The sequence below is a fragment of the Vanellus vanellus genome (genome assembly GCF_965231255.1).
Source record: "Vanellus vanellus genome assembly, chromosome: 11".
Classification (NCBI taxonomy): domain Eukaryota; kingdom Metazoa; phylum Chordata; class Aves; order Charadriiformes; family Charadriidae; genus Vanellus; species Vanellus vanellus.
In genome coordinates this window covers 2210336-2233791 of record NC_138916.1, presented here as the reverse complement: position 1 = coordinate 2233791, position 23456 = coordinate 2210336, and the positions used below count along the sequence as shown (strand labels likewise).

The 23456-nt window shown below is 43.0% G+C and overlaps 1 protein-coding gene across 5 annotated transcripts in view; it reads right to left on the bottom strand.

Annotated features, from left to right (window-relative positions):
- ARIH1 (ariadne RBR E3 ubiquitin protein ligase 1) overlaps positions 1-23456 on the bottom strand; it is a 61663-nt gene that overhangs the window by 25399 nt on the left and 12808 nt on the right. For all 5 annotated transcript variants that reach the window (XM_082488809.1, XM_082488808.1, XM_082488806.1 and 2 more), the window contains exons 2-3: positions 10700-10767; positions 1984-2128 (exon numbers count right to left, since the gene is read on the bottom strand). In XM_082488809.1, coding sequence (XP_082344935.1) covers positions 1984-2128; positions 10700-10767 — 213 coding nt within the window. The remainder of the gene's footprint in view (positions 1-1983; positions 2129-10699; positions 10768-23456) is intronic.

Here is a 23456-nt window from a genome sequence, read left to right as displayed (position 1 = left end):
TTAATGTGCTGTTCAAACCACAAACCCAAGACGTGTTAGTGTGCTTTGTGCCGTCCTTTCCAGTAGCCAGAAAGCTGCTTCCCAGGCAGCACATGTACCCCCCAGCCAGAGGAAAGGCCTGTCAGCTGTGAGCGCTGCGCATATCACTCCCACCCAGCACAGCAACTACATTAAAAACAAGGGAGAACAAATTATTAAAAGCATGAAATTTAAATTTGGAACTTCCAAGAGGACCTATTCCGGACATGGACATGAAGATGCTGAAGATGTCTCCTCCCATTTTTCCCCCCTCAATCCCTCTCCCATTTTCATTAAAAAATGTTGCTTAGCCCAAAATCAAAATTATTTCCTTACTACCTAAAGTGGAAAGTCTGCAGTGATTAAACAGTAGGATTTTAGCATAAGGTAGAGGGGCCAAACTAATTTCTCAAGCTTGTTTTTCTTTTGCAAAGCACTTCTTCACACAAAGCAAGCATCGATTCTCCTGTGCAGCTATTCTCTAAAAAGGAAGTCAGAGCACACAAGGCTTAAAAGGAGATGCACGAAGCCTTGTGGTTACTGGCTCAAGAGCAATAGTGATCTTAATGCTAAGAATCTCAGCTGCCTGAAACTGGGCTTTGCTCTGCTCTGCCTGGTCCCGAGCAAGGAAAAAGGCTTGCAGTCAGCCTAGAGCAGCAAGGGTACATTATTCAAGGCTACTCCTAAATCCCAAAGCTCAAAACGGTTTCCATTCTTGCCAAAAAGTAAGCTCATAAAACACACCCAGAGCAAGGGTGGAAGCCTTGCGTAAGGGGTGCTCTGCTCTTGAAGGGTCAGGCAGCTGTTCCAGTGTTTTGGAGGGTCAGGACAGCTCCACCAATGGTAAATTTCAGTAAAGGAAGAATTCCCCACGCATGTCAGCACCCTGCCTTTTGGCAAAGCCACAAACGGACTCTCGTGTTTGAGCTTTTTCCACTAATCTCCTTTTTTTCCAGGATCTCCCATCGTTATGTCCTGCCCCTGGAAAGTCACAGCAAGTTGCTCGCCTGTGCAAAACACAGCAGAAGCCTGGACCTCTCATTAGTGTATCAAAAAGGTTAGAATATGTGAATAGCTACCAAAAAAAAAAAAAAAAAAAAAAAAAAAAGCACCATCACCAACCTTACCACAAACCAGAAGTCTAATTTAGAGCCCCAGCAAGCACTTCTACCCCAATCTTTCTCAGATTAAGAAGGTATTGCAGAAACATGATAAAGATCTAAAGATATCCGCATGGGTTGTGTTCTCCGAACAGCACAACTTTATTTTATTCCTAGTCTTACTTAGTTTTATTCTAGGCTTTCTAGCTTGCCTATTTCACATCCTTATTTACTACTCTTATAAACTGTTTCCTGTATGGTCATACTATTTAAGTAAATCCCTTCAACCATCATGCTTTCCACATATTTTTTTCTTCCATGTATGATTTATTTGCATGTCTCAATTGCTATCTAACCTTTGGAAAAAAGAAAAATAAAAATCACTTGATCTGCTGTTTACTTTTTTCTGAAGAACGTTACTACACTGCTGCCCAGACCCCAGCATCCTCAAAGGTTTTTGCAGACAGGATAATGATTTCAGTTGAAATACAATCCCATTTTGGGTAAACTGACACTGTTTAAGGTTTGTTTAAAAAGAAAAAAGGTTTCTCAAACCACACAGTAAGAATTAAAGAAAATGCATAAAGCACTACATAGTTCTGTGGTCCCCTACTGCATTTCTTGCATCAGCTGCAGCACACAAGACAAAGTTTATTGCATTAAGAAACAATCTTGAACACTGTTTTTCATGCGTCTACAACAGATTAGAAGATTCAATGAAACATGTGAAATCTCAGTTTCATTTCAAAGGGTTTTTTAAATATTGGTGGAGGCGTCCTTAGACTTCTGCCTAAAACGTTAACTTTCAGAGATCAGAGTTGGGGCAATTAGTGGTCAGCTACCGCCGTGGCTGCCAGGTACTCACCGAGTTTGAGTAGTTGAGATAGCAGATCTGACAAGGCATATCCTGGGCTGATGACCTTGTGTTCATCTGGCGCGTTCGAGACTTTTTACTTGGATTAATTACATGACACTCTGCAAAGAGCTTCTCCAAGTTGCCATCGAAGTACCTGCGATAACACACATAAGAGAATGAAAATTTAACTATCTTCCCTGGAAGTCATTTTTCAAATTCTGTTTGGAAGTTCAATGTACAAAGTTGGGTTTAACACTTCAAAAATCTCACACCCCCACTACTTTTAACAAACTCTTCACTAACAAAACACAACAGAGCCCTGACCATAGTGGTGAATAACAGACAACTACATCATTTCAGAGATTTGGGCTTGAATTGCACACCCCTGAAAACTCAGGTACCTTCAATTCTTCAGCTGCATTTCAAGTAATTCATGATTCTCCACAGTGATTTCTTTGCATTAAACTGAAGCAAGAACATCTTACTTCACAGTCCAGGTATCAGGACACCTTCCCAAAGCACAGGTCTGATGCCCCCAGGTACGATTCTCTTTTCAGCTTAAGCCTTCCATTTTCCCATAATATTCTAAATCACTAACACATTAAAGAGGAGGCAGGAAGCAGCGGTCAGTCACGGTTCATGATTCAGCAGGTCCCTAGGTCCTGTACTTCATGTTTTCCTCCATGTACTCAGATTTACATTAAGTGTGCCCCAAAGATGTCCTGGACTTCAATTTTGGCACTTCCTTCTCTGATCCAAGGAGAAATGCATCAGCAGGGTCAGACACTTGGTTCAGCTGATGGAACACTTAGGCATGGTCACTGATCTCCAATAAGGCAACTGCAGGGCTATGTTTCACGCACTTCAGTCATCTCCAGAGTCTGCAAACAACTGCTGCTTGACCAGGTCTCGATCAGACCAGGACTCTGACCTCCATTTAGACCCATCCTCAATTTCACACTGAACACCTTACCCATGTCCAAAGCATGCAACAGAGCTAACGCACTGCCCACCTCTTGGGTCAAAATCCTGGCCATTTGGGTATCTTTTGTCTCCAGTCACCCTGAGACATTTTAACAACCTCCAAGAAAATACAACTCCAGGTTTACAATGCTTCCAAAGGTTAAATCTCTCATGGAAGGGAGGATGCAAAATTAGTTGGGGGGAGATAAAAGACACTAATTCCTATTCCCTTAAGAAAAAAAAAAAATACTGTTTTGGTTTAGTCTTATAGAAAGCTCTGCAACTTGGTAAGGAGGACCAGATTTGAAAGAACCATGAGTAGGCCTGCAGCAGCTGCAAAGAACTCATCAAATCTAATTAGCCAGCTAACCTGCATGTACATCCCCCCATCCAATGCCAGTAAAAAAAGCCATCCCCACCATCATCAGCGAGTTAAATTCAAATAAGGTGGCACCTACCTAGGGGAAAAAGGAAAACAAAACGCATTTAACCATAGTGCAGTCACATTTAAGACCAGCAAATTTACTCGCAGCTGACAACTGTCCCTGTAGCTAAGCAGGCAAGACTGAAGATTAAGAGTCTTTACATGGCAGGTACTTAAACTCATCACAAACCAAACCAGAATAAGAATCTGCTGTCCACCAACAGATAGAAAAGAACCAAGACTTTCCACTGGGGGAAAGAAGTTATTAGGCATCTCTCAAATCTGGGACCGAGCCTGGTATACAACATCTAACCTCAAACGCCTCTGGTTACATGGTCTTATCCTGCAGCACTCCCTAAAAGTTCCAAATCCACAGCAGCTCTCTTACAGCACTACCTACCGACAAGACTTGACATACAGTTAAAAAGGGTTAATTTCGTTGCTGGTTCATATGTTTCTTGATGCAGTTCACATACTTTATATCTTAATTTTCAAGACACTGAATTTTGAAGGTGGTGGTGAATTCTGGCACTGCAGTATACACGAGGCTTTGCCACTGTCCTTCAATGTTAGCGCAGGGATTTAACTCAACAAAGTTATTTTGTTTGCCTTCAGCATTACTTTTATCTAGACAATTTTAGCAAGTGAATTCAGTGCAGTCCCACTATAGGCAATATTAAAGAGTCATGAATAAATATTAACTCTGCAGAAGGTTTCCAGCCTTCAAATTGTTCTTACGTGCAGCACAACCAGTGTAGGACATCCTCCGTTTGAAAGGAGCAGACAGTTGGGTGTGATGTTTGCAAAGAAAATAGTTTTGAAGACACATGCTATGATGCAACTAGAATGCTGGCATTTGTGGTCAGCTAAATGCTTATGGAAATACCTGAGATATTTGTAATGGCGGGCTGTTTTTAAGGGTGCATATCCACATCAGGAACTTGACTTCACCACTTGCACCAGGCAGTTCTATTTTTTACAAAATCCCTGCAAAAGCTACTCTTCTGAGCCACAACACCTACTGCCCTACACAAAGAAATATGGACAGAAAGTCACCAGCAACTGCTTTTCACCTGGAATTACCTATCCCCTCTGAATACCAAGGGGTAACTAATTCAGAACAACCATTTCCTTCCCAGGCTTTCCATAGTTTCCCAATAACAGATAGAAAATTTGGCATTGTGTGTTTCTTGGAGCTAAAAGCTAATGATAAAGGTAACTCAAGTTAAGATGCATATATTAGAGTCTGTAACCAATTTAATGTTTCCAAAGCACCAATACGCAGGTGCCTACCTTTTGGTACAACAGCCACAGCTCATAGTAAATGGTTTCCATCTCAGAACTGCCTGGTCTCTCCCACACTTACCCAGGAGAAGCAAAGGAGGCAGCTGAGAGACTCAGCCAGGGCCACGCAAAGGGCGGAGAAAATAAATCCAAGGGGAAAAAAGGCTACATTTTGCCTTTTTAACTCTGCTGCACTCTTAATTCTTACAGTATTCACTCTGCTCTTTGGGATTACCACTTGTAAACCTCAACAGTGTTGAGGAGAAACAGGGTATCGAGTATTCCTCCTTCCCCATGCTGTTTTCTTTTACTGCACTTGTTTTCTTTGCCGTGCCAGGGTGTGCTGAGCAAGTAATTTCCACACCTATTTGCACGTTATGTGTCTCAGACTCAAAATCATGCTGTCACTGGGCAATAGGAAAATAAGAACTCTAGAAAACACAGAAAAGAACCTGGATCTCCCTCAAAATACACAGTTGCGATGGGTACTGCAGAATAAAGTCCAACACCTCTCTAACGGCTCCACCACTCCTTATGCAAACACACCAAAGGCCCAGTCAAAAGAGTTCCTGCAAAGGTTAGGAACAACTCTTCAATTCCTATTACCACACCTTTTTTTTTTTTCTCCCACTTGTTCAAGCATCACCTCAGACCATCATTCAAGCAGATCTCCCTTCACTCTTCCCATGTTCTTCCGCTGGAGGATTCAGAGGCAGCAGCTGTAGCCTCCTTTCCCAACAGAGCAGATAAGCTCCTCGCATGACATTTCTCCACTGCCTTGTCCCAGCAAACCTTGTCAACCACTCGTTTCCAACTCTATTCATCCTTCTTGAACCCAAGGAGGCCAAAACAAATGCAACCCCAGTTAAGATCTCACTACCACTTCATACAATCGCATACAATTTCACCAACATTCCTCCTGCAGATCTAACGCTTCCCAAATGATGTCTACCTTTCTCCAGAGCTCTTTTTCCATCTCTCTGTTGATGAGACCTCTTGTGACACTTTATTCCACTTTCATTGCTAGGATCATCCCAGCTCTCTGTTTGTTTTTTTTTTTCCCCTCCTGTATGACATCTGGATCCTCGTCATCACAAAGTTGTTTTCTCTGCTACTTTAAAATGAACAGACACACCAGCAAATTCTTTTCAAGTTCTTCTAGAATTTCTTCACTGCTTACCAACACTAAGTCCATAATAGCATCAGGTCTTTTTGGCAGAGGGATCAAGCTGTCAGATTCTTTATTTCCTCAAAATTTCCTCCTGCTGTTGGTAACTGCCTAATCACAATTTTCTAGACATAATCAAATCCTGTCCAAGGAAGTATTAAAGATAAAAAGCCTTTTCACTTAAGGGGGAAAAAAAAAAAAAGCTCTTAGTACACACTTCGGGATATTTACTTTAGTGAAAGGGCATTTGTGAATGTCGGAGAATCAGTATACTAGCAGTAAAAGATATCTTCATAGCAAAAAGCCTGCCATATACAATTTTTCACCTGTTCAGCCTCTGCTGAATCGCGTTAAGCACTTATTTGCCCAAAGGAAAGCAGACGGCCAGGTACCCACAGAGAGGAGTCAGACCCTGAATGCAAGGGGAAGAGGCAATCTGGGCTAGCAGCCAAGCCACTGGGGCCACCCTGGCATCCGTCCTCTGCTCAGAGGGACCAGAGACACACGGCCACAGAGATAAGCACCTACGAGGGACTGCAGTACTTCTGTCTGTACCTCCAGGGATTAAATTAGGCCTTTGGCTGCATGCTGAAATACTTTTCTTTTTTAAAAAATGACCAGCGGAAGGCACATAAAGCAGGAAAGCTGCATTTTAGTCTCTTCATCATGGGGTGGTTCATCCCCAGAACTCCGCTCGGGAGGGATGGATGCTATCAGCCATAGTAAAATTGGAAAGTAACCAAGACAAAGTTACAAGCTAAAGCACTTCCTTCACTTACTTCTGGGGTCACCTGCCCAACCTACACCTGCTAAGGTCTCCCATCCCTAATAACCAAGCTTGTGAGACAGAGGAAAACATAATACTTGACATCTTTATTCTCCAAAACACATGCAGCATAGCAGAAGCTGAACTCCAGTACTTCCTCCAGTACCCACTTCCACCCTACAAACAAATCCACCCCAAAACACTTGCTTTCAGACACAGTCAATTAATGCCCCGCCAGTGGGATAGGGCAGGCTTTTTTAATTGTGGCTATTACTTCATTGTAAGTTGAATAAATACCTGTAACATATCTGCCCTCTTAATAACGCAATTATTCCATGACAAAGCTGGCACAGACAACAGTAATCTGTTTATTAAAAATACACATAACAATAAGAAAACCTCTTCATCGCTTTTTTTTTTTTATGTTTTAAAACATGGAAATTTTCATCTCACAAGCTCAGACCTCACCACACTTAACACTTATCAAAAAAGAAGCCACTTCATTTATCTGCTTTACTACAGGCAAAGTTTGATAAGGCTGCCTGTCAGGTCACGCTGACTCACCATGAACTAAGGTAAAACAGACACTGGCTCGGTACTGTAAATATAGGCCATTAAGCAACTGCGTTCAAGCTCTGACTTGGTGTGAAATCAAGCACCCAAAATTGCACCCAAACATTACATCTTCGCAAGCATTAAACCCACCCAGGCTGCAGGCAACAACAGGAATTTCCTGGGAAGTCTTCCTAATGGTTATCAGGAGTAAAAGAGGCCAAATTTATGCCAGTTCCACTGTTTAGAGTCCCCCAAGGGGAAAAAAAAAAAAAAAAAAATTATATATAAGTCTCAAACACTGCTGTAGAACATGGATTCAATCGGTGTGAAAGAACAGTGTGTGCGAGTGCTTTTCCCCGGGGCCCCGCGAGTGGGGCGAGAGCAGCAGTTACCTGCTGGCTCCGCAGCATGAGCAGAACCTCCGGCTCTGGGGTCAGGCTCTGCCAGGGTTTAGCCCAAACGGCGATGGCTGCGTGCCGACCAGCAAGCCAGCACAATACAGGGTTGTGAGCTGGAGATTTCAGACACAAGACTACTTTTTGGTCAGATGTTGAAGACGCAGTGAATGGATAGTGTTACTTTCAAGTAAAATGTAAGGTTTGGGTTCTTTCCCTTAAAAAAAAAAAAAAATTAAGTAGTGCTTAAATTTATTTTTTTGCCTGATTAGAGCATGCCTCCCTACCACACCATGAATGCTTCCCAGTGTTTTTCAGCTCATTTACACCAGCGCAAATCCGCAATAAGATTTGCTGGACACACACGAAGTCAAACAAGTCTCAAAAGTGATCTCTGTTTTGGCAGACTAACTAAGCCTAAATTTGGCCTTAATCAGCTTCTCATGTTCATCTGAACAAGAATGACCTCTATTTCAGCAAAAAGATGTGACCCGTAGCTAGCTCGTGGCATCATTTCCAGCTCCATCCCTATTTCAACATGATTGTTTTGCACCCTGGCTACTGAAGTGACCTCCTGCCTCCCACCCTTGCCTTCACCTATTACCGCATCCATCACAAAAATCTTCTTGAACACTACGAGCCAGCTCTCAGCCTCTTCCCCAGCCTCCTGCTCCTGCTTTAACCCAGCTGAGCATCAGCGGAACTCTGCAAAGGGCTTGGTGGAAGCTATTTGGTGAAGAAGTGACAGAAAACAGCACCAGCTACTTGAGAGAAAGATGTTTTAATGTTTTTTTCTAATATAACAGGACATCAGCACCAAAACGGCAACTAGTGTGCAATAGGTCTGCGTAAGGAAGGGTCACGTACTACATTACTCACAGGAACAATCCTATAGAATTAAGATAAGTATTTTAATGAATATGTACCAAGAGTAAATATTTACCTGGGGACTTTGTAAATATTTATGCACACCTAAAATGTTTTGGTTGGAAACTGTAAAATCCTTAACAATAATACCTCACATAAGAGTGGCTGACAGCTTCCTTTGAAAAACCCCACAGCCCAATTTCAATTTTTATTTTTTAATTGATGGCAGCCTTAAACAAGCTAAAAAAACCTACTGAATATCAGATGACATCTGAGTACATTTATGCAGAGGTATCTCAAAGTGAGACGGAGGTAGTCAAGGAGAGTGAACTTTAGCCTGACCAAAAGAAACAGCACAAGAAACTCAAACACAAAGAAGTGAACAGACACATGATAGAAAGAAGGAACTAAATCAGAATGCTTAACAGTTGTAGTCAGAGTTAAATAGCCTCAATGTGACTATATTTGTAACACAAAGCTTTCATACTTCCAACGTTAACTAAAAGAGGTCAATCTCAGGGAAAAAAGCAAAGACAAGAAAGCTTTAAAATAATATAATCCCTTCAGAAAAAAAAAAAAAAATCTAGGCCAAACAAAATAAGAGATACCTGAGAGCCATCACTAACTGAAAAGCGTTACACAAAGGGGGCTAAAGGTGTCCTAAATCCCTTATCCCAGGAGAGTGGAAATATTTAAACTCCAAAACTATCCACTAGCAGACTGAAAAGCTGCTGCTCCTCCATGCTTGCTCCCTGTGTGAAAGAGCATCAAACTCCAGGGGCTCAGCCCGCAGCGCCTACAGGCCCTTAACAGGTATTTATCAATTCAACAGCACTACCATCACTTGTTTCTGCACACGGTTTGAAGACTACAAAGCATCCTATCTCCTGATCACCAGGGAAAGGAAAGGGCAATGGAGAGAAGGCCAAACGAACCATCCCACCAGGCAGAGAGTCCTTCTGCCCTCACCCCCAACCCACACGATTCTGTCTCGTAATAGCTGTTAAGACCAGCAAAGACTATAACAACCAGTAACTGCCTGTAATGCCTTTATGCGGTACCTGGTACAGACTGAGTGCCCCCCCTTCTTGAAGCTTGTACAAGCAAACCGAATTGTCCAGCTCCCTCACTCTCCAACAGCAACACTGGCACAGAAAAAAAAAATCCCCAAGCACATTACCACTGGAGCTGGATTTGACCTTGTTCTGGTTTCCACTGGGACAGAGTTAATTTTCTTCCCAGTAGCTGCTTTGTTTTGGATTTAGTATGAGAATAATGTTGATAACACATATTGGTTTAGCCGTTGCTAAGTAATGCTTACATTAAAGTCAAGGACTTTTTTGGTTTCCTATAGAAGCTGAGAGGGAGCACAGAGAGGACAAGCTGGCCAGAGGAATATTATTCCATACCATAGATGTCAGGCTCAGTATATAAACGGGGGTTGGCCGGGGGACAGGAACCCATGATCACTGCTTGGGATCGGCAATTGATCATTGGGTGGTGAGCACCACTCATTTTGTATATTCTTTTACCATTATTATTATTTCCTCTTCCATTACTGTTCTATTAAACTGTCTTTATATCAACCCACATGGTTGTTTGTTTTGTTGTTGGTTTTTTTTTTTCCCCTCTTTCTCCCTCTTGTCCTCATCCCGCTGGGGCCAGGGGAGAGTGAGTGAATGGCTGCATGGTCCTAGTTGCTGGCGGGGGTTAAACCACAACGGCCTCCGCTATAAAAAGTACCTTTACCAGCAACATTCCCCAAGAGCTGAGAATCAAAGATGAGAAATAACCATAAAATGCTCTGCTCCAAAGAGGGGGAAGAGGCAAAATTCAAGCTGTTATGTACACACACACTAAAAAACCCTAAAGCTGCAAAGACGAAAACAAGGAAGGCAGAGCAGTACCTTTATCAGTCAGGAACCATTTAGACTAACAAATAAACATGTCAGGAGTACGCATACTAGAATGACATGCAAGAGCAACCAAATCCAGAACAGTTGCCAGATAACAGGAACCTGTTCCTGCTTGCTTTCTTCCAGAGCCCATGAAAATCCTGTGCCTGTATGTGTTCAAACTGGAAAGCGTCCCTTCCTCCAAGGGACAACTAACTTCCAAAACTTCTCTGAAGTCTAATAGTCATTATTAATATTTAAAAAAAGGAGTCACTCTCAGATGGTAAAGTCTAAGGGGAATATTTAGAGCTCACACAAGAGATTTATCCATTCTCACATGAATCTGGTAATAAACATTTCTTGCAGGTCGGAAACAAAACGTGGCTGCATGTTAAGATGGCTGCTTACCTCTCCATCAGCTTCTCTTTATCCCAGTTGAAATGGCTAAGCAGTATTCGAGTGATAGTTGCTGGATTCTAGACAAAGAGAAAGAAAAAGAATAATAAATACATGAGTAATTGCTTGACCAAGTTGCTATACTGTTACGAGAACACCAAGCAGAGTTTGGAATAAGCAAATCGGGAAATCAGTGTGTCTGATAACATAATCTGTGCAGACAATACATGTTATTAGACACATACTGGAAAATAGCTTGACTTGGCAGATAGCAAAATTTTGAAAAAGCTCTGTAAAGCAAAATGACTATATAAAATAAGAATACAGTTGAAGATTTAAGTTACTGCTCTCACAACCAATGCTCATGTGCCACCACCTCCCTGTCTAGCATGCTTACACAGTGTAAACCCAAGGATGCTCGTAAAGTGCAGGAAGGGCTAATTGCCATCCATCTTATTCATTTTTTTGCCCTAAGTTCCACACTATATGCAGAAAAAGAATATTTCTTGTTTGCCCCATCCCTGAACACCAAAACACTTGGGCTGAAAGCTCTCCCAGAAAGCAACCGGCTGCCAGTATAAGATGACAATGTCCTTTGAAGTCTCCAGATGTTCCCAAAGCACCCTGAGGTTCAGCAAATACTATGCAATTATACAACTAAGGGAAGAAATACAGGCTAGAAAGGTCAGAAATAGGACGGGAAATAAAAGCTGGTTTTCACTCATACACTTTTTCTTCCAACTTAATCCATATCATCAGCCAAGGGTTTGGTCAAACGAGAAACTTAACAAACCACATGTCTCCTGTTACACCCCAGAACTGCGTTTTAGGGCCCCAAATCCAAACTATCTCAGCTCAGTTTGAGGACCACTTACACGCAACAGAGGCAACAGTGAGCGACTATGTGTACTTTGCCATCTGACACCAAAATGGAAGTTTGCCTTCGGGCAAAATTTTCAATGGACACTGAAGCTGTTGAAAAGTAGGACATAAACTAGCAATGTGATTTTCTGTGCCCACGGGCTACAGCTACAACTTGAAGCTGCCAAAAGCTAACACTGCCACCCAAAGCAGCGATCCTGCCCCATCCTTACCCTCAGCCACACGCTTGCATGTCCTGCGCTCACCCACCCAGGCTGGTACAGCCATCTTACACTGCAACACTGCAAATTACTGGCTCAGAAACAGATCTTCCCCCCCCTCCCCCTGCTTTTTCCTTTAAGTTGCCTCCCCACCCCCCCCACCCCCCAAATGAATCAGTTCCCCAATCTGCTTGATTGCCTGACCACACAAACAGCTGCATTAGCACAAGGGAGAGGGCAGGAGGGGACAAGAGGGACAGCATCTTTCAGCAGGGACACCAACAAAACACTCACTGAAATACAGCCCCAGGGTCAAAACTTAAGCACAAAGAACTAGTCTTGTGGCTTATACTATAAAAAGTGACACTCCTCTCACACTGCAGTGTGTTCTTACTCTTATTAATGCCAGCACAGCTTGTTTAAGGCCAAATTGAGAATTTTTTCCAGCTTGAAAAGCCCATGTGAACAAAAGCAGCTTTAGAAAGGTTACACCAGATCCCTGATCCAGTCCATGTGGAGCCCCATAAACAGCTGGGACGGCAAATCTGCTACGCAGTATGGGGCATGAAACCCAGAAACAGGTATTGCCAAACACTCTGTATTGTGAAAACACAGCCCCAGTCCCTCTTTGAACAAATCTCCCAGGCGATACGGACCCAAGCTCCTAACTAACAACACAAGGAGGTGCTTGGCTGACAACCGTATCAACCAGCCATGACAAGACAGTGATAGAGCACCCCGACCTTCAGCACGCTAGCAGGTGTCAGGCTAACAGCTGCCTGCTAAGGGGACAACCCTATTTTCAGGCACATCTACCCATTTCCTTGCATCAAAAGCAGCGATGGTGCAGCTCCAGGACAAACTGCACTACCTCGCTGCTCTGATGGAGTTATTTTGCATGCCCCATCCTTTGAAGTGTTCAAGGCCTGGTTGGACGGGGCTTTGAGCAACCTGGTCTGGTGGGAGGTGTCCCTGCCCAGGGCAGGGAGGTTGGAACTAGATGATCTTTAAGGTCCCTTCCAACCTAAACCATTCTATGATTCTGTTTTCCCCTCTCTTTTTAGCTCTCAGCCAAAGCAGCAAGCTGATGTACCTCGCTATGCCATCACAATGTGGATCCACCAAGTATAGACCCAGAGGCAAGGGCAAGATGCTCTTCGGGATACAGGATGGTCCATGCCTGGTTTGCATCTCCCGGGGAGATGCAGCCTCACCTTTCGCCCTCACAGCAGGGCCGACAAGCGCTCTGCCCGGCCAACACTGCCAAGCTGCTGCAGCCAGGCAGGAACCATGCTAAACCAGCATGGAACCCTGAGTAAAGAGAAGAAAAAGATTTTGAGAAAAAGCTTTCCAGCAACATCAATCCCTGATCCAGCGCAGCAGCACAGAGCCGGCACCAGCACTGCAGATGGAGGGGAGCCAGCAGTTCAACTCTTTCAAGTCAGTCCTGCCAGCAAGCAGCCGAACAGGAATTTAAGGGTCTGCTTCACCAAAAGGCTACTCCAGCTTCCCAGAGGAGGACTGCAGACTCTTTCATGGCTTTAGTTTTTGATCTTTCTAGGTTACTTCGTATTTGGCAATCCACATCATCTTTTTCTGTAATACTGTCTTCTCAAACCTAAGGATTCTCCACTCAGACCAGAGATCTGCTAAAAGGATGCACAAAGATACATTATTTTCTTCACTTCTCAAGCAAGAGCATTACAAGAGCTTGAAATTAGCTTCAAGTCTTGTCCTACCTTCTGCTACAGCAGCTCACTTGGCCACTGTATTAAGACTTCTGGGAATAGCCTATTAAGTGAATAATAGGTAGGAGGCAACTGAGGTAGTGGTCTCTGTCTGACTTTTCTTTTCAAAGGCGACGCCAGACAGGTTCCCCCTGCACTGAAGGATAAATTATGCCATATTCATAAGGAACTAAAGGGGTCTGCAGTGACTATCGAATGCCACAAGGCAAATCCAGCAAATACCACTCACCAAAGGACAAGTAACCATGAAAAAGAGGGTCTTGTTTCATTTGTGGCTTCTTCATTTTCCCCAGCTTTCCAAAACAAGTTACCCTAGATTAGGCACCACCACCACGCCACCATCACAAAAAGAAAGCTGTTTTCCCACTGTGTACATAACAGCACATTATTTAGGATTATACTTCAGAGACCAGCACTGTTGGCTCGGTGTATAACACCACAAATAAGGTGTGGGGGTTAAGCTGTTTGGCTTCAGCTTTCTCTAGCTACAGCAGTATTTGTTCAACAAGTTAATTTAAAAAAAAATAAATAAAAAAAAACACACACACACCCCAGAAGCATGACAAGCTCCTACCAGAAAAAGCAGAGCTGCCTGCTTTCTCTGCTTGCCACATCCAAGATCTTGTATTTAAAACTTAACTAGTTGTTTTATTGACACAGAAGGCAAGGATTTGCCCTTGCTGGTAGGCAGCGCAGACAGCAATACAACCTGAGCTGGCATTACGCAGGGAGGACTGGAGACAGGGAGGGAGGCAGCACTAAGAGGCTTGGTTTGCATAATGTAAACCACACTTAAATACAAATGCAAAAACCTCTGGCATTAAGGATTGTTCTAATTTAAGGCAAGGCACACCAACAAGGCACCCGGTAACAGCTGCTCCGCATTAATTGCCTGCATGCACACACTTATCTTGCAATTATTTGGGAGCAGTTATGGAGGAGTAAATCACAGCATCTATCACAATGAGAGCTTAGCTACTGCGGAGCAGCTACGTCCTTTAACTCGGCCATAGGGGGTTAAAACACCACCAAAACCCTTGTTTGGATGCTAGTTCTGCTATGGCCCCATATCAGCCCCATCGCTGCTGTACAAGCCGTCAGCAATCACTTTGGACACTGGCTCCATGCAGCGCTGTGGAAGTTAACAGAATATTTAAGCACCACTGGATTACACAGCACTGGTTTGTTACAGTTTCTGTTCCGAAACTGGATGGACTTCTCATTTTGCACACAGGACTATCGTCTACGACTCTTACACCACAAAGATTAGTTATGAACGGGCTACGATGCTGCTCAGACGGGATTACTACTTAGGCTTGAAGCTGCAGCAGGGAGAAGCGTGCTTTTACAAAGGCTATTTTCTGTTTACAAAGAAAAACGTTAATAAGTAAAGCAACCAGAAACAGACAGCAAGCAAGGGAAAAGCGAACCACATTCAAACGCTCCATTTTCCTCCAAATGTGGTTTGATGAAAGCTGAAACAGCAGATCTCGTTTACAACAGCCACCTATTCAATTTTACATGTTGCAGCCGAGGAAGACTGCCTCGAGCTCAGGGCAGCGAGCCTGTTGATATCCAGATAGGAACGACACCCGAGGAAAGCAGCCATTTTGTTGAAATTCTCAGAGCAATTTAAAAGAGACACTGTCACAACTATCTCGCTAACAAAACATTCATAATAAATCTCTGCCCGGAGAGAAACAGTGAATTTTTATTTTTTTTTTTTTTAAAGCTAACAAAGCAGCCAAGTCCCAAATATGCTTCAAACAGATCCCACTTCACCACTGCTTTTCACCAGTGGTATTTACATTTATTATCATTATCTATGGTGCCATGCTCAGGCACACCAATGCAAGAGGGAGATACAGGGATGGGAAACCCAGCAAAGGCCTGGACTTTTCCAAAGAAGCCTTATTAACTGAAATAAACCCTCTTAATTTAATACAGTTTAAATGAACTGGAAGCTTGGTCACTAATATCTGAGTTGAACTCTTTTTGCTGTCAAAATAAAAAATTATGAATTGGAAGGAAGAATCTGGATGCACTTAAAAGCGTGAATTATAAATTAAAGGTTATTGGGACATTAGCTTAAATCAGAATTTCCAATAGCGTAATTTGCTCAATGACAGTTTGCAGTACTTGATCCATTCATGTTTTCATCCATCAAGAAAAGGTGCACAGTTAATTCCTGCAGTTATTACCGACAAAAGCATATTTTATAGTTCAGCTTCCCATCATGTGCTGAGAGTAAGCTCCTGTTTCAATTTCAGCATTCCCTGCAGATAAAAACCATTGAAGAACTTAAGTGCAGTTCTCCAGCATAATCCTTTCCTGCCTCTGAGACACGGTACTGACAAAGTCTTCATTTTGTTTCTTTTCCATTTCATGGTTGGTTTTGTTTTCTAAACATGGCAGCTTTTGCATTTCAACAGTTTTCATCCCAACTGCACCATCTATATCCCAGTAACAGAGGTTTTTTTGGACTTGGTTTGGTTTTCTACACAAGGGCTTTTGAACTCATGAATCAAAGTAGACACTCTAAAAACATTGGCTTTGCCCAAGCCTGAGACATCTGTAAGTGGTTCAAACCTCAGCAACATCCACAGCTATTTTCCATGGGTGCATAAGTGACACGAGACCATATTTAAATTCCACAGCAGAAGGAAACCAACTGGTTTCACACTAGTTGACAGCAAAGAGTAAGAGTTTTGCTTGGTGGAGGAGCAAAGGGTCATCAAAAGAACAGCTCAGAAGCTACTGCCTGCCTGAAACCAAGCAGCACAAATATTTGCTCCAGTAAAGCAGCATGTCACACCACCACTGTAAATACTTATTCGGTCAAAAACCCCAGCCTTTCCCGATAGGAGAGCAGCAAGTGGAAATTCCAGCTGCCCTCCAAGCACGTGCAGGATCAAACAGCATCTCCAAAGCTTGTCACCACACACACACCATGGAAGGAAGCATTAATGAAAGAACAACAAATGTCACATTTTACGTTAGCATGTAGAGTAAGAGCAACCTCACCATGAGAAGGTTTAAAAGATTTCTCCATAAATTAAGAGATTTTTGGCTTGCCTCAGCTGTAGCTCTCATCAACGCCCTGGAGATCAGCATCATCAGATGTGGTGCATGCTTTTCCCCACTTCTCTCCAGATGACTCTAGGTCATGGAGGTGATGCACAGGCAGACATGCCCTAAACCTCAAGGCCGATACAAACAGGCAATACTCAATTGCATTAAGTACCACCACCGAGCAGGAGCTGAAACCCCCCCAAGAGTCTTCAATTACTTGAAAACCCAACAGGTTTGCACGCTGACACTCCTTTCTGAAGGACAGCAGCTCCTTCTCTGCCCACGACACAGAACAAGGGCAACCAAGGCAATAAAGCAGGCACCATACAGCTCCTTCCTTCGTCAGGGTATAACAAAGTGGACAAGAGCCTGAAATTCTGCAATAACTATGTCATCTGCTCTGTTTGAAGACCACTGCTCTTCACTCGCATCTCTTCCAGCCCCATACAGGTAACCTTAGAGCAGAGGGAACAGAAAGTATTTTAAATCAGCTTTTAGCCCCAATCATCTTACAGTAAGGCTATCACTGTAGGTTTGCATTGTTTCACTAGTGCACTGAGCAACCTTCATTTGTCAAGATCCATTCACATCTATTCTTTCAGGAGACAATTACAGGAAATCTTACAAGCAGAAAAACTAGCAGCTTAATAAAATTCCCAGGAACCGAATACAGAAGATGAGATCTAAGTGTTGAGTACTTCCAGGATGTGAGCTCCTAAAGAGGGTATCTTCAAACTTGCTAGTTTTTAACCACCACTGACTGAGCACTCTGAGAAGCTGCTGGAAAACTTTTGTGTAATCTAATATTCCCTGGCTCGATTACAGACAGAACATAAGGGCTTCTGGGAGAAGAAGAGTATAAGCAGCTAAACAGATCGCTCTAACACCACCCATCCATTACTCTCCTCCTCTGCCATCCCCTGAGGTTTGGGAGAGAATCACACCATGGTAGGTTTCTGCCGTTTGCCATCTCATGGTTTATGGGGCCAGTACAACCCACACCGGTGGATCCCAGATCCTTCTCAGCTTCCAAACACCTGTTATAAATAATACCAACAAAATCAGTACTATTCAATCTCTATGCACCCACTGAGGATATGATATTCACATCCTACAGCTCCACTGAAGCCACACTAAGTGACTTTTTCAAATTACCCACCTCTGAATCACCCAAAAATTTACGTGTTTCCTACTAGTGGCATTTCCAAGCAACTCCATGCAAAGCCAAGCGACTTCCCTGCGACATCACCAGTCACTGCTGTCAACCACTGCCCTCCGGCTGGCATCCACCACTTCACTGTAATTTCCCATTAACACATCCATAGGCTTCAGCTTCGATGTTGATCATGTCCTTAGCTTCCTACATCTTTCTTCATCTCATTAACTTCCCTTCACACATCATCTCTTAATTTTGAAAATTAAGCTTTACAGAATTACTGAGTTAGTACCATTACATGACGGCACCAAATGGCAGCTTGATATTATGATCTCAGTTTGTAGTAACCTATCTGCACTTTACTGATCGTTTCTTGCTCTGATGAACATGCACTCTTTTAGCAGAGGAAGATAATAAAAAGCAACTTCGGAGAAAACTCTATTACTTCAGTTAATTGGTTCAAGAGACAGAAATGAAGCAGTCAGCTGCTTTATATTTTCTCTGAGCCTTTTGGAAAGTTTTCAGGTTAATGATTAGGAGCTGCAACAAAGATCCATTGTCTAACAAAGCTTTTAAAATCAGAAAGAAAAAAAAATACTAGAGCAACAATTGTGTCATGAATTAACAAATTTGAAAATGCAAAAACTGAGTTCACACTGTAATACTTCTAAATAAAAGAAGATCAGATGGATTCTCCATGCTGCTCAAGTGTGCTGGGCAGCGCTGGCTCTCAGATGACTGCAGAAGCTCCACCACCAACTCAACACAAATTAGAAACTGTGGGGCTATGGGCTATGATCAGGGAAGGTATTTTCTAATATTTCAGTTATGCTTGCTTCCACACCAGGAGATCTATGGTTTGATGACAGGACACAGGGAGGTGTTAACACTTATTTTATACATTTAATTTGAAGAAGATTTTGGCTTCTACTTCCTTTTGCTACAGTTCTGTAGCATCAAGTCAAACCTTTAAAGAGCAAAGGCCCACAGGTGGAGAGGCCCTGTGAATTCGAGCAAGTTTTGCTGCTGTACAGTCCTTGAGGACCATGGAACAAGAGGTCTCCAAACGTACACACTTTCACAAACCATTTCATGCTTTTAATAATGAGCACTATTGTTTCACTGCCCACAAAGGCAGTATCACCCAAAGTATTTCACTCCTCCTGGTGTCTCCCACTACAAGAAATCCCAATGTATGAGCTCAGCAAATCTGTGTGAGCAACACGAGCCAAAGCTATATTTTCTGGAGTTGCCGCTGAACAACTATAGCTGACGTATCGAGAAAGAAGTGGAGTGGGAGCACATGGGTGCCAGAGTACGCTTCAGAACGGGTTTATTCAACCCATTGCCTCCTACTCATGAATTTGCAAAGACTTGCCTTAAAAAGAGTAGGAGAAGGTGACGACATCATTTCCATATAATTCTTCCAGTTTACTATTTCAGTAGCTCCTTAATATCTCTCATTGCGGAGGAAGAAAACAGCACACAGCACTGCAGTAAAGCTGTGGATGGGGTGATATTAAAAGCCCCAAAAGAGTTTTGGCTACCCTGAACATAAAGGACCTGCAGGTTCTTCCAGGTAGAGTCCAGGTCCCTGGTAATCACCATCTTCCTCCTCGTGCCAAACCTACAGTCAACATCCAGTGCCTCACAGCATTTCTTCTGGTTGGAAGAGATGTCAATGAAACAAACAGATGGCTATTTAGAAAAAGTAGTAACAGACCTCTGCATCCCAATCACAAACAACATATAGTCACCTTCCCTGCTCATCCACACAATACTACTCGCACAAGCAGCACCCACAAAGCTGATTTCAGTCCCCTTCCCTCTTGACATCATACACCACTGCTCTTCCAGACCCCCAGGCTCCATTTTCCCCTTCTATTGTACATAACCCCAACCCTATAAAAGTTCTCACTCCACTACACTTCATTTTGACCCACCAGATGGTTACTGCGCTGTTCCCAGACATGTACCACAAATGGATCCAGCTCCAAACAGGAGAACTGTTGGGCTTGCCCAGACCACAAGCATCCCCAATGGCAGAAGGCAGCAGCATTTGATACTTTTAGTCCTGCACTATCTTTCAGACTAACAGTCTCTAGGAAAACTAGAAAAGACACATTGGGTACGTTGTTAATTCTGGTCTCAAACCAACATGACAACTCACTAGTGCGGGGCTTGAAGAAAATATACTATGTTGGCTCAAGAGGAATGCAAGAGCACGCTTTGCTACAGAAAGAAATTATGCTGGACAAAGGCAGAGGAGTTTAGTGACTGGGCAATATGTACCAAAACCCCTTGGCTTAGCCCAAAAGCAAGGCTGATTGGAACCAGGTAAGAAATCTCCTCTCTTGCACAAGATTTTAGAGACAGTGAGGAAGACTCCAGAAACCCAGAACGGCTTAGCTGTGCACCGACTCTGTTTTTGCCTACACGATAAAGTAACAGCTCCTTGGATTATTATTTAACTTGGAAATAGGGCAGTAAAACATGCTTTTCAGAGTCTACTCCAAAGAACCTGCATCCCATCGTCACTAGACCAAGAAGGAGCAGCTCAGAAAGTATTTATTTCAGCAGCAATACAAGCTCATGCAACCGCTGGCTCCAGGGCCTCCCGCTGATGATCAGTGATGGAGGCACGACTGCTTCCACAGCTACAAGCGAACCAGACAGAGGAACCAACCCGGGTTAAGGTGGACACTGTTTTATTATAACCCAGATGGGGATCACCATGTGGCCAGACAGCTGAGTTGGCACAACTCAGACAACAGGGACTTGCTTCCCAGAAATTTGATTGTGAAATCGGTCTGCTGTGAGCCACGTTGTCAGGCACATCAAAGTTGGGTCTTCCCCATGTCAACACACTGAGACAAGATGATTTGCAGAAAGACTTTAAAGCATATCGGGATATAATTCAGAATCAGAGGTCCCACAGTCCTCCTCCATCATCCCACCGGCAACTTTAGCTTTCATCTCAGAAAGCAAAATGCAGAAAGATCATTTGTCATCAAGACTATGAATCCAACAGTTTGTCATCTTTCTTCCAAAAGCTTCCCCCATTTGCAAGACAGATCTCGAGGGAGGTGGCTGCCCAGGAGTACGGTCCGGTTACTAAGAGAAGCAGGACCTGGCTCTGTCTGTATCATCATTACAGTGCCGGGCAGCTGGGCTACCAAACATAAGATTTTTGATAGTAAACTGTGGGAATCCTGCCAATCTCGACAAAGATGTGTCCTCAACGTAACCAAGTCATGAGGGCAGCAAGACAGAAATACACTTTTTCAGTCTTTTATTAGTCAATGTTGGAAAGACTAAAAGCGGCATGTGTCAGGTCAGCTACCCATCAAGTTAATACAAGGAAAACAACCCAAAGCACCACGTTTGGGTTTCAGGGGAATGCTTTCTTCAGTGACTCAACTTCTGAATGAACTGTGTATTTCTGGGAAAGTACAGGTCTGCCGATGTGAGCTACAGAAACTGTCCTGGTTGCAGGAAAAAACAGGAAAGGAATAAAGCTGAAAGAGGAACTGCTTTTTCCTCTAAATCATTGGTGTCTCAAAAAAATCAGGTGTCTCAAAAAAAAAAAAAAAAAAAAGCAGCTTTCCCCACTTTGTCTTCTTCACTCAAATACGTAAATACGTATCCATAAATTAATTTCACTCTTCCACCATAGTTGGTATTGTACATTGCTGGATACTGGGCCAGGGCCAGGTTCACCCACAGGGCTGAACCCTGTGGGCTCATTCACGAAGATCTGCTGTAACGAAACAGTATCTGACTGAAAAAACATCTACTCCACTTAAAAAAAAAGACACCTGAAGTCCTTCCTAGGAGAGTATCCTATAGTAAGTATATTGTAATGTCAAAATACTATTCTTTTTTCCCCTAGGATAACTTGAAGAAGTAACGCTACCATGGCATACTTGAAGTGTGTAGAAGAAATCAGGCAGAGTCTGAAAGGATGAGAATATTTTTCTGACACCCAACATTAGAGCAATACTGGGAAGGGTAAATTCTCAGTAACTTGTGCTCTTTTTCCATAGAAAATTCCATAGCAGGCCCTTCTGTAGGCTCAAACGTGTGCCAAGAAAACAACTACACGATTTTCTGGATTAAGTTGTATAAGTTCTCTGTGAAGGCCTCTCAAATTGTCCTTTTCTTGGTCTCAAAGGTACTTCCAGATGATGACTAAAGACAGACTGTCCTCTCTTTAGATAGTGTGCAAGTAGAGGACCAGACCCCAAGGATGTTCAGCATAAATGTGTCTCTCAAATGCTGTTTAAGTCTCAAAATTGTTGGGCAATCTGTCTCCCACCCACTTTTGCTACTGTGCACTAATGGAGAACATCTGTTCTATTACAGTGTGCTCAAAGACAGACAGATAAATTGTTTATCTCAGAAGAAAGATATCATCCAGGCAAATTGTACACCACCTCAAGACAACTGCCATTGAATTGATTCCTCAAAATCAGTTGTTTCCAGGATAACCCCTGACTGTGAACAGAGCTTTACCCCAAAGTGCACCGCCAGCACAAACACACAGTTCTTCTCACCCAGCAGTTATTGCAGTGCTTGATTACACAGCACTTTCCTCTTCTGACAAGAACGAGAGCAAAAGGACAGGCTACCTCCTGCAGCAGAAGCCAGAGCTCTCAGACTTGCAGGTACCTGGGGGGAAATACTCACTATGCAAAAATCTTAAAGTAACATGCCTGGGCCCTGAATCCTGACTTCTACTTCAGAACATTATAATTAACATTGTCCAACAAATATATGGACAGGGAGAAGAAATTGGTAAGGCACAGTAATTGCTTCCATGAGCACAATGAAGTAGCACCCACAATGATCAGAAAGTTAAAGACCTACCATGAAAACTAAACAAAAGCCATCCCAATTAAAAGCTTCTCTCACAGCAACACCAGATTAGCTCAAATGCATTTTGATAAACAGTCACTGATGGCATGCAACAGTTAACCCCTTCAGAGACAACATAATTGTTGAGAAACAGGCTTCGCTGAAAAATTTTTAGCCAGTGGCGCTTCACAAGAGCATTAGAGAATTTTTATGGAGGAAAAAAAAAAAAATCCTTAACATTCTTCCATCTTATCTTTCACCTCTGGGCCTCAAGTTAGGTGAGCATCCAAACACCAGGTATTTCTCTTCACTTCTCTGTCCCTTATTGCTTCTGATTTTGTCCCTTCCTCAAAGCAGCACCCAATTTTACGAACCATTCCCTCTCCAGCACACTTCACTTGAACAGAGAGGAAATTTTACCCACTCACTGAAGCAGCAACACAAATAGTACTTTAGGAAAGAAAAAAAAAAAAACAAACAAACAACCAAACACACACACCTCCCTTGGGCTGACTTCATCTCCTCATCACTGCACAAACACCCTAAACTTGTTTACTGTCGCATATACCTGGCTAAACGAAGCACTTTGGGTACACAAATTTTGTACCGTGTCACAGTCATCAGGCAGCGTGGATTTAACAAGCTTCCCCATTTAGCAATCCAGCTCCACAACTGGATCTCAGTTCTTTACCACCACCTTCTCATTTTCCAACGGCAGACCTTGCCCATGTATCATCTCCGCATCATTCAGCGGAAAGACAGATGTCTTGCCAAATTGCAATGCAATACAAAACAGGAAGAGCTTAACCCTTTGAAGTATTTACTGGCAAAATATGTTTTGTACACACATGATG